This window comes from Saimiri boliviensis, chromosome 13 (genome assembly GCF_048565385.1).
Source record: "Saimiri boliviensis isolate mSaiBol1 chromosome 13, mSaiBol1.pri, whole genome shotgun sequence".
NCBI classification, from domain to species: domain Eukaryota; kingdom Metazoa; phylum Chordata; class Mammalia; order Primates; family Cebidae; genus Saimiri; species Saimiri boliviensis.
The window spans coordinates 29,223,394-29,238,263 of NC_133461.1; the positions used below are offsets into that span (position 1 = coordinate 29,223,394).

Here is a 14,870-nt window from a genome sequence, read left to right on the forward strand (position 1 = left end):
CACCATGTCCCCACTCCCCCATTATACTGTTAACTTCCCCCAAGGCAGAGTGTTTTCTTTGTATTTTTGGTTCCTAGCATGGGACCTGACCCTAACAGAAATTCATTATGGGTTTATTGACTGTTAGCCTTTTATAGCTGTTCATTGAACATCTCTAGCAGAATTTTTATACATCTCTGATATCTGGCCTGGTGTCTGCTCAATTCTTTCATGGTATATGGTTTGTATCAATATTACAGGTTTAAAATATATGATGTATCCCTTTTAGCAGATTTTTGTAACTGTGGCTCACAGTGCATAGTATCATTTTTATTGCAGCTCTAATTGAATAGTGTTTTGTAATATATTTGCTAGATATAAGAAATCACTTATAGTTTAGCAAGTAGCATGTTTAATGTGAAAAAGCATTAACTTACCTCTATTTTATTCAATCTTAATAAATTTATCAAGCATTTGCATTCATTTTTTAAAATGAGAGTTATTTTCTCCTTGATTATTATTTTCATTGATGTTTCATACTTTATGTCCTCTTCACATTTTGAATGTTAAGGTTAAATACACTTCAGTCAGTACTTCTGTAAAAAACTTGAATTGTTAACACCAGATTTGTTCTTTTAGTTAATTTCAATATTGTTTGGTTTTTGTTAGATGGAGTTTAAGAGTATTTGGAAGACCCAAGGGATACAATTAAGGAACTTGGGGAACCATCCTAAATTTGGTTTTTGGAACACAAGGAAATAGACTGTAAATTTTGTTATTTTTCTGGAGGAGAAGGTTTTTTGGTTTTTTTTTCCCCCCAACAGGAAAATGCAATTCCACTAAGATTCTTGGGTCATAGATCAGAGGCTTGGACAGCAAAGAAAAATGAACTTTTAGAAGAATCTTTGTCCAGTATTATGGGCCAGTTTAAACTATGATGTAGGCAATGACAGGCTGCTTCAGCTCTCCTGCAGTACTGTTTACCAGAAAAAGGAAGGAGGGCTCTGGATGTGTGTGTGTGTGTATGTGTGTGTGTGTGTGTGTGTGTGTGTGTGTGTGTGTGTGTGTGTGTCGATGGATTCAGGGAAAGAGAGAGAAGCTTCACAGTAAAACGTTAGTTTATCTGACATTAGAAGCAGCTCCTCAGCCCTCTTGGAAAATCTTGAAGAAAGGAGAGTGAATCTGTGCTGAAAGAGAATCAGAATTTTGTGCAATTTGTTCACTGGTAGTTCACTGTGATTTCTACTAGCAATGAAGATGAGCAGCTGTGAAGAGGATCCAAAAACACTTGCATTTGACCTTGGAGAACATGTTGTGATTATTTTTGTTACAGATTGAACTTTGTAATTGTGTTTTTCATTGCTCTGAATCCTGGAACACACAGTGATGAATATTGGAGCAGACGGTTGTGGAGGATACTCTGAGTGCAAGAAAGTGGCTTGAAATGTTTTAAAATGTTAAAAATAAATTAAACAAATAAATCAATCCCAAAGCAAATATTAATATTTAGCTCCTGGCTTCACTTTCTTAATAATTTTGATTCTCTTATTAAATGTTTCAAGTTTGTCAACTATGTCATGAACATTGTTTCAAATAAATTTAAATTTGTGGTATATAATACCAATTATTGAACATTTTAATCTACATTTTCCTTATGAAAAGGAGGGAGCACATTATTTAACAGAGATTTTCCTATGTTCCTCAGGCACCTTAAAATCCTTCCTGTGTTAAAAAATAACCCTCTTTTTGCTGATCTTCGAGTTCGCTTATACCTATACTGAACATTTATACTAGATGTGCAATTTGAGGTTCCCTGTATACTCTTCTTTGGAGACCTCAAAATTTGGGGATGGAGACTATTTCCTCCCCTTCCCCCATAACAGCTCCTTAAAAGTTAGTAGTAAAACCATTTCAGTAATCATAAAAAAGCTTGATATTTGTAGTCTCACAATTATGTAAGAAACTACATATTGTTAGGCTATTTATAAGGTACTTTATTTTGTGTGTTCAATAAAAAGTACAAAATATTAGAAATGAACAGATGTCCACACTGAACTGTTTACAATGTAAAGTGGAAATAAAAAATATCTGCCTGTGTTCAGGAGAAACAAAAGTATCAGTTGCTTATTTTATAATACGTTGTTTTAAATTTCTTTACAGAAGCATTTAATTCCTTTAATAAAAGTGTTTTTTTAAAAAGACACTTGTCCATTATAATAAATAATAAAAATATGTATATGCAAAGATTAAAATTAAATATCACATCCATTGCCATGGTCTTTGATATAATCAGAGCTAACATGTTGATTTTTCCCTCCAAAATTATCAGGAGTTTTTTTGTTTTCTTGTTAAAGTAAAAATTTCAGGGCTGTATCCCTAGTTTCTAAGTATTTGCGTTACATTTTTGGGAGAGCCGGTGACCAAGAAGTTTCCTCCTTCCCTTCCTTATTATTTTTTAATTGCTTGTTATTCTTGAATATATCTATGTTGGAGAACAGTCAAGCAATAGAGTAATACTACACTGAACAAAATCTGAGACTCTCCTCAAGCTACCTTCACTTCTACTCTGCTCCATGACAAATGACCACTGTCCACAGTGGACCCTGCCAGGGACCTGTAGATGGATTTATATGAATAGATATATATATTAGCAAGTTCTTAAGACAAATGGAGCATGCATATATATACATATAGACCTATAGATATACAGTTTGTGAATGGCCTTTTTCACTTAGTGATTTCCGATGAGGTTTTCCCATATTCCACATACTGATGGGATCTATATTGTTCTGTTATTTTATTATTTTACATTTATCTTTAAAGAAATAAATATATTATTTCTGGGGAAAAAATTAAACTATACAAGTAAAACAGAAGTCTTCCTTGAATTCCATGCAGTCCCACTTCATCCGCCATAGGTAATCTGTTACCAGTGTGATGTGCACTTGGTCCTTCTTCTTGTTTTTTTTTTTTGATATGTTTTTATACATCTGTGTACATACAGATACCTACCTGTATAGTTTGGTAAGTGATTTTTAAAATTGTTATATTGGTTTTTCTGCAACTTGCTTTTTTCACTTAACAGTAAACCTTAAAGATATTTTCTTTTTGGTACATAGACATCTACCTCTTTATATTGTATTCTATGGTATAGGTTAACCATAGCTTATGTTACCATTGTTACTGGTGAGCATTTATATGTTTACATTATTTGACCATTATAAACATTCCTACACATGCTTTTGTATGTACGTATTCAAGTATTCTCTGGTATAGAAAAAAAAATTGCTGGGTTGATGAGTGTGTATGTTTTATTTTCAATGAAAACTGCCAAATATGCTTTAAAAAGTCCTGTACCACTTTGGCCTCTTACTGTTGGTAATTTTCTATACCTTTATTGTTACTACTGAGTATTATCAGTCTTTTAAAAATTTTCTAGTCTCATGAGTCATCTCACCAGCATTACATTTTTAAAAATTATTTTTATTGTTTGGAGATATATGTAAGTATACACATACATAAACAGACACACACACACACACACACACACACACACACACACACACACACGCTTGAGATAGGGGCATGTTCTGTTGCCCAGGTTGGAGTGCAGTGGCACAGTCACAGCTTACTGCAGCCTGGATCTCCTGGGCTCAAGTCATCCTCCTGCCTCAGCCTTCTGAGTAGCTGGGACTACAGGCATGCACCACCATGCCCAGCTGTTTCTTTTTAAATTATTATTATTTGTAGAGACACAGTCTTACTGTGTTACCCAGGCTGGTCTTGAACTCCTGGGCACAAGCGGTCCTCCTACCTCAGCCTTCCTTATTGCCCATTTTAATTTTCTATTACTATTTTTTTTAACTGATTTGTAGATTTTTAAAAAAATCCTTTGGTTATACATGTTATAAATGTTTTCTTTCTCATATGTTACTTGCCTTAACTTTATGATGTATTTTATCTTGTAAAAGTATTTAATATTTAAATGGTCAAATAAGTGTTCTTTATATATTCTTGAATGTTGTTTCTTGAATAAGAAAAGGGCTTCCCTAACTCAAAGTTTATACAGATACTTCTATAATTAAATACTAAGAAAGTTTTATTGTCCCAAGAAAACTTAACAGAATTTTACTTTTTTTTCTTACTGATCTGGCATACTACCTTTATCATAATCTTAACTGTCAAATACATGTAGCTCTGTTCTAACCTAATTTCTCTTCTGTTGACCTATGTGTCTGCTCTGCTGCCAAATCACACTTTTACATGACCATAGCTTTATAAAAATTTTACTATGTGAATGGATGTATAATCTTCCCAGGTCAGTCTCAGAATTGATTTCTTATGTATTTTTTCATATAGCAGTGCTTTATTTATACTGTATTACAAAATATAACAAAGTTTTTTTGGTATTTTTATGGTTATTACACTGAATTTTAGATTTACTTACAGACAGATTTGACTTGTTTTGTTTTGTTTTGTTTTGTTTTTTGAGATGAAGCCTCACTCTGTCGCCCAGGCTGGAGTGGAGTGGCATGATCTTGGCTCACTGCCACCTCCACCTCTCGGGTTCAAGAGATTCTCCTGCCTCAGCCTTCCAAGTAGCTGGGAGTACAAGCATGTACCACCACGCCCAGCTAATTTTTGTATTTTAGGTAGAGATGGGGTTTCACCATGTTGTCCAAGCTGGTCTCGAACTCCTGACCTCAAGTGATCTGTCTGCCTTAGCCTCCCAAAGTGCTGGGATTACAAGCATGAGCCACTGTACCCAACCTAGATTTTTTTATAGTATTGACTCTTTTTGTCCAGAAACATGGTATGCATTTACATTAATTCAGATCTTGTATGGTCTTCAAATTCTATTGTTGTCAGTCTAAAGGTCCTCTTTTATGTTTATTACTGAATATTTTATTGGATTTGTTGCTATTTTGATTGGATTTAAATACATTTTCTAATTATTTATTGTATATAGAGCTTTTGGTTTTTATTGTTGTTGTTGACCATCTAGCTATAATAGTGCACCAAAATCTATTAGTTCTAATAGTGTGTCAGTAATAGAGTGTCAGTTGATTCTCTTTGATATTCTAGAACAACTAACTCTGTCCAATAGAAATGTAATAGAAGCCACATAAGTAATTTTAAATTTTCTAGTGGTCATGTTCAAAAAGTAAAAAGAAACAGGTGAAAGTAATTTTAAAATTTTAACCCAGTGTATCTAAAATATTTCAGTGTGTATTTAGCATAAAATATTAGTGAGATAATTTACTTTCTTCTTTGAGTATTAAGTTTTCAGAATTTCCTGTGTATTTTGTACTCATAGCACAATGCGATTCGAGCCAAGTAGTCTCACTTTAAATGCTCAGTAACCACAAGTGGTTGTACTGGACAGTGGATTTGTAAGTGGACCAGTATGTTGCTTGCAAATAGTGAAACTTTTTCTCTAAAAATTTTTTTTTTGGCCTTTTTTTCTTTTGCCTTAATGTTTTTGCTTGGAGCGTCAGTAGTACCATGCTGATATTGATGATATTAATGGGAATACTTACAATGTTTGACCACTATGAATTTTTGGTTAGAGGTGTCCTTCCCTTTCTAGTTTGCAAGAATTTTTCTTTCCTTAAGACTTTTATTTTTCTATTTTTTTTTTTTTAAATTTCACTTTATGGGGTACATGTACAGATCTTGCAGGATTGTTGCATAGGTATACATGTGCAATGGTGGTTTGCTGCTTCCATCCCCCCGTCACCTATATTAGGTATTTCTCCTAATGTTATTCCTCCCCAACATCCCCACCGCCTGCTATCCCTCCCCTAGCCACCACCCACCAACAGACCCCAGTGTGTGATGTTCCCTTCCCTGTGTCCATGTGTTCTCATTGTTCAACATCCTCTTATGAATGAGAACATGTGGTGTTTGGTTTTCTGTTCTTGTGTCAGTTTGCTGAGAATGATGGTTTCCAGATTCATCCATGTCCCTGCAAAGAGCATGAACTCATTCTTTTTTATGGCTACATAGTATTCCATGCTGTATATGTGCCACACTTTCTGTATCCAGTCTATCGTTGATGGGCATTGGGTTGGTTCCAAGTCTTTGCTCTTGTAAACAGTGCCACAGTGAACATACTTGTGCATGTGTCTTTATAATAGAACGATTATATTCCTTTGGGTATATACCCAGTAATGGGATTTCCAGGTCAAATGACGTTTCTGTTCTTAGATCCTTGAGGAATCGCCACATTGTCATCCACAGTGGTTGAACTAATTTACACTCCCACGAACAGTGTAAAAGCATTTCTGTTTCTCCACATCCTCTCGAGCATCTGTTGTCTCCTGCTTTTTAATGATCGCCATTGTAACTGGCATGAGATGGTATCTCAATATGGTTTTGATTTGCATTTCTCTAATGACCAGTGATGATGAGCATTTTTTCATATGTTTGTTGGCTGCATAAATGTCTTCTTTTGAAAAGTGTCTGTTCATATACCCACTTTTTGGTGGGGTTTGTTTTTTTCTTGTAAATTTATTTTAGTTCTTTCTAGATTCTAGATATTAGCTCTTTGTCAGATGGGTAGCTTGTAAAAATGTTTTCCCATTCTGTTGGTTGCCGGTTCACTCTAATGACTGTTTCTTTTGCTGTGCAGAAGCTGTGGAGTTTGATTAGGTCTCATTTGTCTATATTGGCTTTTGTTGCCAATGCTTTAGATGTTTTAGTCATGGAGTCCTTGCCTATGCCTATGTCCTAAATGGTATTGCCTAGATTTCCTTCTAGGGTTTTTATGGTGTTAGGTCTTATGTTAAAATCTTTAATCCATGTGGAGTTAAATTTAGTGTAAGGTGTCAGGAAGGGGTCCAGTTTCTGCTTTCTGCACAGGGCTAGCCAGTTTTCCCAACACCATTTATTAAACAGGGAATCCTTTCCCCGTTGCTTGCTTTTGTCAGGTTTGTCAAAGATCAGATGGTTGTAGATGTATGGTGTTGCCTCCAAGGCCTCTGTTCTGTTCCATTGGTCTATATCTCTGTTTTGGTACAAGCACCATGCTGTTTGGATTGCTGTAGCTTTGTAGTATAGTTTGAAGTCAGGTAGTTTGATACCTCCAGCTTCGTCCTTTTTCTTTAGGATTGTCTTGGCTATGCAGTCTCTTTTTTGGTTCCATATGACCTTTAAGGTCGTTTTTTCCAGTTCTGTGAAGAAGGTCAATGGTAGTTTGATGGGGATAGCATTGAATCTATAAATTACTTTGGGCAGTGTGGCCATTTTCACGATACTGATTCTTCCTAACCATGAGCATGAAATGTTTTTCCATCTGTTTGTGTCCTCTCTTATTTCCTTGGGCAGTGGTTTGTAGTTTTTAAGTTTAAAAAATATGTATTTAAATATGTATATGAAAATGTGGAAACTCTTGAGATGACCATATTTTTTATTTTAAAAAATTGAAATAATCGTTTTAAAATGGTGAACAATTCTTGTATCTTAGAGACAAAGCCTCTTGATCATAATGCATTTATTTTTATTTTTATTTTTATTTTTATTGTTATTTTTATTTTTATTTTGAGACAGAGTCTCGGTCATCACCCAGCTGGAGTGCAGTGGTGCCATCTTGGCTCACTGCAACCTCTGCCTCCTGGGTTCAAGTGATTCTTCTGCCTCAGTCTCCCGAGTAGCTCCGGACTACAGGCACGTGCCACCACATCTGGTTAATTTTTGTATTTTTAGTAGAGACAGGGTTTTACCATATTGACCAGGCTGGTCTCGAAGTCCTGACCTCATGGTACACCTGCTTTGGCCACCCAAAGTGCTGGGTTTACAGGCGTGAGCCACTGCACCTGGCCTGCATTAATTTTTTTAGCAAATTTTTCTATTAGATTTCATTTACTTTTTAAAAAAATTTAGACTAGTCATAAAAATCTGTATTGCTCTATTTTATTTTAAATACAGTCCATCTTTGTCTAGTTTTTATATAAAGGAGGATCTTTCTGGCCTTGTGGAATGTATAGAAATGATTCTTGTTCTACACTTTGGAACTGCCCATTACAATATTGTATTATATTACACAGAATACTGTACCGAAAGAAATACATTCATCTCATTGGTGGTGGTACATCCTAACAGTGTGTTTTCCTTCCCAGCAGGACTCTGGACTGTCTTCACACTAGGTGGTGTGGGCAGCAGAGCGGCTGCATCTCCAGACCTTTCTTCCCCTCTGGCCAACCAGAGTCTCCTGCTTCTGCTAGTGTTGGCCAATCTGACAGATGCCTCAGATGTGCCGAACCCCTACAGACAGGCCATTATGTCCTTCAAGAACACACAAGGTTTGTGGTATTTTTTTCTCTAATATTCTTTCTTATGAGGAGAGTATTGCTTATTTTATATTGCTGATTGTCTTAGAGTTTCAGAGATGAGTATCCATTTGTACCTTTTCATATTAAACATGAGAAAAACTTCAGTGTTTCCTGTCAGTATTCTCAGGAAGGTCAAGCGAATCTGAGAACAGGGCTGTGATCCTTTGTATCTGTTTAAATTCATATTTCTTTCAGAGATAACCAAACCAGCACATGCTTAATTTGGGTCAGTCTGTACTACCTATTAGGGATAGGAATTAACCTGGAAAACCCAAATGCTAGGTTGTTTTAAATTTTAAGTTAAAGTCTGTGTTCTAGAGTTTTATAGAACTAAAAATTAGAACATAAATCAGAAAACCTTTTTCTTTAAGGGCTCATGACTTTGTTGAGCCACATGGTCTCTACTGCAGTCTCTTACCCTGCCATTGCTGCATCAAAGCAGCCACAGGTAATATATAAACAAGCGAGATGGCTGTGCTACTATAAATCTTTACTTCCAAACAAGGGGTGGGCTGCCCATGTGCTGTAACTTGGTATCAATAACTCCTAAAGTGGAAGATGGGCATATAGCTTCATGTTGAAACAGTATCTCTTCTCAAAAGGTTACACTTTGAAAGCGAGATTCCTGTAGTAGAGTTAAGTGCTACTTAATGGCAGGGCTGTGTTCCATTAGGCAGTTTTGTCACTGTGTGAATATCGTAGTGTACTTAGACAAACCTAGACGGCATAGATACTACACACCTAGGCTATGTGGTGTAGCCTGTTGCTCCTAGCCAACAAACCTGTTCAACGTGATAATGTACTGAATACTGTAGTCAGTTGTAACACAGTGGTATTTGTGTATCTAAGCAATCTAAACATAGAAAAGGTACAGTAAAAATGTGGTATTATACAAAAATTAGCCGGGGGTGGTGGCACGCACCTGTAATCCTATCTTCTTGGGAGGCTGAGGCACGAGAATCACTTGAACCCTGGAGGCGGAGGTTGCAGTGAGATGAGATTATGTCATTGCACTTCAACCTGGGTGACAAGAGCAAGATTCCGTCTCAAAAAAAAAAAAAAAAAAAAAAAAAGTGATATTATAATCATCTGGGATCATTGTTGAATATGTGATCTATCATGGACTGAAACGTTATTATGCAGTGCATGAACAGATTTTCAAGACATTTCTAACACTAATGTAATGAAGGTGGGTGGGAAGTACAGTTATTGGATGGGAGCATTTGTAAGGCTTTTGATGCCCTGTGCCGTGCTACTTCCAGGTTATTCTGATACACATTGCTTACAGATGTGGCTAAGTGTGCCCATTACTTGTACTTTTACCAATTCTGGTATTATTGTTTGCAGTGTGTCTTTGTCCATTTGTGCTGCTCTAACAAAACACCTAAGACTCTAAGTTATAAAGAATAGACATTTATTTCTCATAGCTCTGCACAGTTCTGGAAGCTGGGAATTGAATCTAAGATCTAGGCACCAGCAGATTTGGTGTCTGGTGAGAGTTCAATCTCTGCTTCCAAGATGTGTCTTCACATGGCAGAAAAGAATGAAGGGCAAAAAGGGCTGAATGCTGTGTGGGGCCCTCTTTTTACAAAGGCCTTCATCCTATTGATAAGAGAAAGACCCTTTATGACCTAACCTCGTTGTAAAGGCCCCACCTCTCAACTTGATTTCATTGGAGATTAAATTTCAACATGAATTTTGGAGAAGACACAATCAAACTATGACACAAATAATGAAACTATAACACAAGACAGAATTAATAACAATTTTGTGAATTAAAACACAAAAAGTCATGTATCTCTTATTATTTTTCTGTTCCCATTACTTACTCTTCTTGATGACAGTATGGCTTAATGGTTAAGAAAGCAGGTTTCAGAGTCAAGTATACCTGGATTCAGACCACACCTCTATCTCTTCAGAGTATGAGACCTTTGACAGTTCGCTTCATCTCAATTAGTTTCAAAAGTTTTGCCTATAAAATAGAAATAATGTCACCTAATATATACACATAGTATTTGTATAAAGACCAAGCAAGGTAAAGCTTTAAAATGATTAGCCCAGATTTTGCAACAAAGCAGGTATTCAGTATATGATATCTACTGTTGTTACTCTTGCTGCTCAGGCCAAATGTTGGTATTTAGGGCTGAACTTTGCTTGGGACGGTCATGGCCTGGGAGACCATGTAGTACAATGATGCAAAATGTTGGCTTTAGGGTGTTCATATCTATCAGGATTGATCTTGGCAAAGTTACCTAATTCCTTTAAACATCTGTTACATTCCTTATAAAACTGATCAGAGTAATGACATGTTTGTTTTATGGGTTAAGTAAGGGATAGCACAAACAAATGTTTAGTATAACAGCTGGTTCCTGGCATTTATTAGCTAGTAATATATAGATATGTGCATACATGCACGCAACACACATCTTTGCTTTGTAGTCAGGTGTAATACAGGTTGGTGAATATGTTACTTTACTTCCATTTTGAAGAAGTGTAGTGTGTCTAGAATCTTCCTCTGGTGAGCATTCTGTAGATTCCATAATATCTACAGACTCACAGCACATGGTAACACTTCCTTTTGCCATCCCTTGCAAAAATATAACGGCAAACACAAAACACTTTTGTAAGTGGCAAAAGTGCAGTGTTGTTAATATTGAAAAACTAACCTATATTTCAAATGTGGAAGGAAAAGTGAGGATACTGGATAGTAAAATTAAAGGCATTTTAGATGCATTCTCCTCATAAATGTAAAGCTTAGAAAGGAGAATCTGAGAGCATAGGGCTGTGCTGTCAAGGATTGTGTTGGAACACATCTGTCTTTCCAGAAGAGCACAGCTTTTAGAAATGTTGAAGCACGTTGTTTTGTTTTGGTGGTGCCTCTATATTCTAAAGGCTTAAATTTTTTCGTACTTTTTAGAACATAAAAATATTAGCTCCTTGTGCTACGATGTTCAGCATTTAATTTGATTGGATGATGACTTTCTCTTAATCCATTGAACTTACCTTTATCTCTTTTTTTTTTTTTACTTCCTAACCTTAGTTGCTTCAGTTTCTCAGCAAATCCACTTAACTGTTGGAAAGGGGCTGTGTCCGTTTAGAATATCAAGAACTTTCCTAATACAGGCTGTGATTTTTGCTTTTCATTGTTCCAGTGACTGTACTTAAAAAAAAAAAAAGTTTCTTAGCAGTTGTAGTCAGTTAGGTTTGCATTGGAAATTATTGTATTGTATATATTTTGTAATATATTAAGTTTTCCTTTAAACAAAAAAAGTTATAGAAGTTTCTAGTAGTTGTCTCAAGCTTGGTGTTCTCTGTTGATTATCGAGCCTAATGCTGAACATACACAGATGGCCCCTAACCTGCAATGGCTGGACTTAGGATTTTTTGACTTTATGTTGGTGCAAAAGCAATACAAATTCAGTGCTATATTTGACAAATTACATGAGATATTCAACACTTGGTTATAAAATAGGCCTACTGTTTCAGTTGGATTAATACAATTTAGAACTATATACAAATATATTAGGCTAGGCTACGCTATGATATTTGGTAGGTTAGGTGTATTAAATGCATTTTCAACTTAGAACATTTTCAACTTAATGATTAATTTATGAGAATATGACCCCATTGTAAGTTGAAGAATATCTGTACTGATTTTGATATAAGGAGATACTTCACCCACAATTTATTCATTTGAAGAAAACCCAGCTTTAAAGGCAATTTTTCTTTTTAATTCTATCTTAAAAGAATTTTGTATTTTGTGTGGAAATTACTTTTGTCTCTATATATTTTTATTTAGGACTGATGGTTATTTAGTTTTGGTACAAAGTATTTCATCTCGATGTCCTAGTTAAATTGTATTGATGGGAGGGCCTTTTGCCTGTCTCATAATTCTGTTTATTTAAGTTCATGTTCTTATAGCTGATTTATTTTGGCTATGTTAAGGGAAAATAGTAATGAAGTCAAACTATATGACTTAGCTTAGTTCTTTTTAAAGTAAATTTTATACAAATTAAAATTTTGAATCTGAAATGTAGTGACTTTTCATAAAATTAATGGGAATTGAGTTGTACACATTACTTAACAGTATTTTTATTTATATAAAGCACAGCTAAAAAATACTGATGTGCTGTTTTCTGTATTCCAGATAGCAGTCCTTTCCCCTCATCAATTCCACATGCCTTCCAGATCAACTTTAATAGTTTGTACACAGCTCTTTGTGAACAGCAGACATCTGACCAAGCAACTCTCCTCTTGTATACATTGCTCCATCAAAATAGTAATATTAGAACATACATGTTGGCTCGCACAGATATGGAAAATCTTGTAAGTATCATACTAAACGTTCCATGCATTTGTATTTTATAATATTTTGAAAAAACACTTCGTTTCCCAAGAGGACAAGTATATTTGCCTGATTGCAAATGTGATGATCTAGACACAGACAGAGGGTAGGAGCTTCTCCAGCCTAAGAGACAGCTCATGTGGAGGTGGCCTCCAAGAGCAGGACACAGCAGCATCCCTGGCTGGCTTGATACACCTCCCTGTCCTTACAGTCTTTAACAGCCACCTGTTGCCCAGTATTCAGCCTGTTTGAGTCTTCTAAGAACCCTCTGCAATTCTCAAGGAGGTTTTTAAATCATCTTGGTCCCCCTTCCGTCTGCTAAGTGCCTGCACACCAAGTTCACATCACTCATTACGATTGCAGCATATTCCTGATGAGAATGCTGAAAGAAAAGTGATGTTTCAGCTCAGCTGCCCAAACATCCTATCCCCTCTGTCAGGCTTAGACTTTAGGACCGTCTGAACTTACTCCCTGGAGTGTGATAGTCATTTTAAGATACCTTTGTCAGATATCACTTAAATTATACTATCCATCACTACATGAGTGAAATTAGTTCTCAAATTTTTGTTCATAAACAAAAACTCCTGTAAGCAATAATTAATTTCCTTTATGACTAATGTGCAAACATCAGTGTTTCTATGAAGGGCAGAGTAGGCTATGTCACCAAGGTGTTAATGTTGTTTGAAATACATAGTATGTAGATAACTATGGACCCTTAATACATTCATAAAAATGGGAACATTCTCAGAATAGCTGGTAGCTGGTTGATAGCAATGAAATGTCCCCTCTGTATCAGTTTTTACAGGTTGATAGCAGGATTCTCCCAGTATTTGATTACCATTGTTTCAGTGTTAAATGTAAAATACTGTGTAAATAGTGAAGAAAGATGGAATATTAGAATTCACTGAACATATTCTGCATCAAATTGACACTAAGAACAAAAAGTGTGCGGAAAGAGTCTCTCTCTCCACATCAGGTCTATGTGGAAAGCATTGCTTAGATAGCAAATTGAGTGTGAAAGTATACTGCTCATATGAGTAAAATCCTGTAAAGAGAAGGCTTGTTTCTGGATGAGTGTGTGTAGGCCTAGAGACAGTTCTGCGTGTGATGTATTCTAAGGGAAACGTTGGCATTAAGCAGGGAGCCTGTGCCATCACCTGTTTCAGAAAGTTGTATGGTAAGGATGCGGGTATATAAGATGGTGCAGGGAGCAGCTGCCTCTGTGTTTGATGACATGCCTGGTAAAAAGTTAAAAGGTTTTGGGTTGTAGTTTTTTTGGAGGCTGGTGTTTGTTTACTTGTTTTGGTTTTGCTGGATAATTTCTTAATTTATGCCCCATCTGTCCTTTTGCCTTTCTTCTATAATAAATATGCTAAGGCTTTGATTAGAAAATATATTGTCAGTAGGAAATTTACTGTGCTGATGACTGATTTTGTTGTGATTATCAATTTTTTTATTCTGCAGTCTTTGTCATTAAGAAGGTAATGTTTGACAGATGACAGTGTTTGTAAGAAATACTTTGTTGTGTGTAAATCCTGTAAGGCTGGAGATAGACCTGCCTCTATTCAGCGTCAGGTGTTGGCTGATTTGGATTCTTTCTATTGATGGTCTGACTCACTACTGATTGACTTGTTTTAATTTAATACAAGTTCATTAATCTGGTATAACTTCTTATGGTACATTCTCAATTGGTATCTATTAGAGTAACAATACAATGACTTGCATTTTCTTTTTATGTCTCTGATTTAGTGTCTGGGGTGAATCCAAGTCCATGAATATTAAGAACAGGGCTTAAGAGGGCATTTTTTTTTTTTTTTAAAGAAAAACCCATTATGGATGTCAACACAATTTTTATATTTTATCACAAGCAAATGATTCCCAAGAAAAGTAGCTAGACATTTGAGATAGTCATGATTCTTTTAGTTGTAACAAACCCATTTATGCCTACATAAACAGAAATATATTTGTACAAATGAAAAATTTGTTTCCTTTTTTTTTGGCTTCCGTCATAGCTGGTCCTAGGAGCTAAATAATATTATCCAGGCTTGGCCTCTCCATCTTTTGCCTCTGCCTTCTATAGCTTTGGCCTTATTCTCAGGCCCACACTTTACAAGTGGGGAGAGAGGTAGCCAGCAGCAACTTTGGACATATGTCCATATTGCAGATCATAAGCTAAAAGGAAGAAAGATTATATGACTACTTCAGACCCATGT

At 35.8% G+C, this 14,870-nt stretch overlaps 1 protein-coding gene across 4 annotated transcripts in view; it reads left to right on the top strand.

The window, feature by feature from the left end:
• Window positions 1-14,870, top strand: part of DYM (dymeclin) — a 439,715-nt gene that overhangs the window by 177,469 nt on the left and 247,376 nt on the right. For 2 of the 4 annotated variants that reach the window (XM_010336841.3, XM_003926079.4), the window contains exons 9-10: window positions 8,100-8,282; window positions 12,460-12,638. In XM_010336841.3, the coding sequence (XP_010335143.2) occupies window positions 8,100-8,282; window positions 12,460-12,638 (362 nt within the window). The remainder of the gene's footprint in view (window positions 1-8,099; window positions 8,283-12,459; window positions 12,639-14,870) is intronic. The other 2 variants (XM_074383488.1, XM_010336842.3) reach the window with 1 other exon arrangement.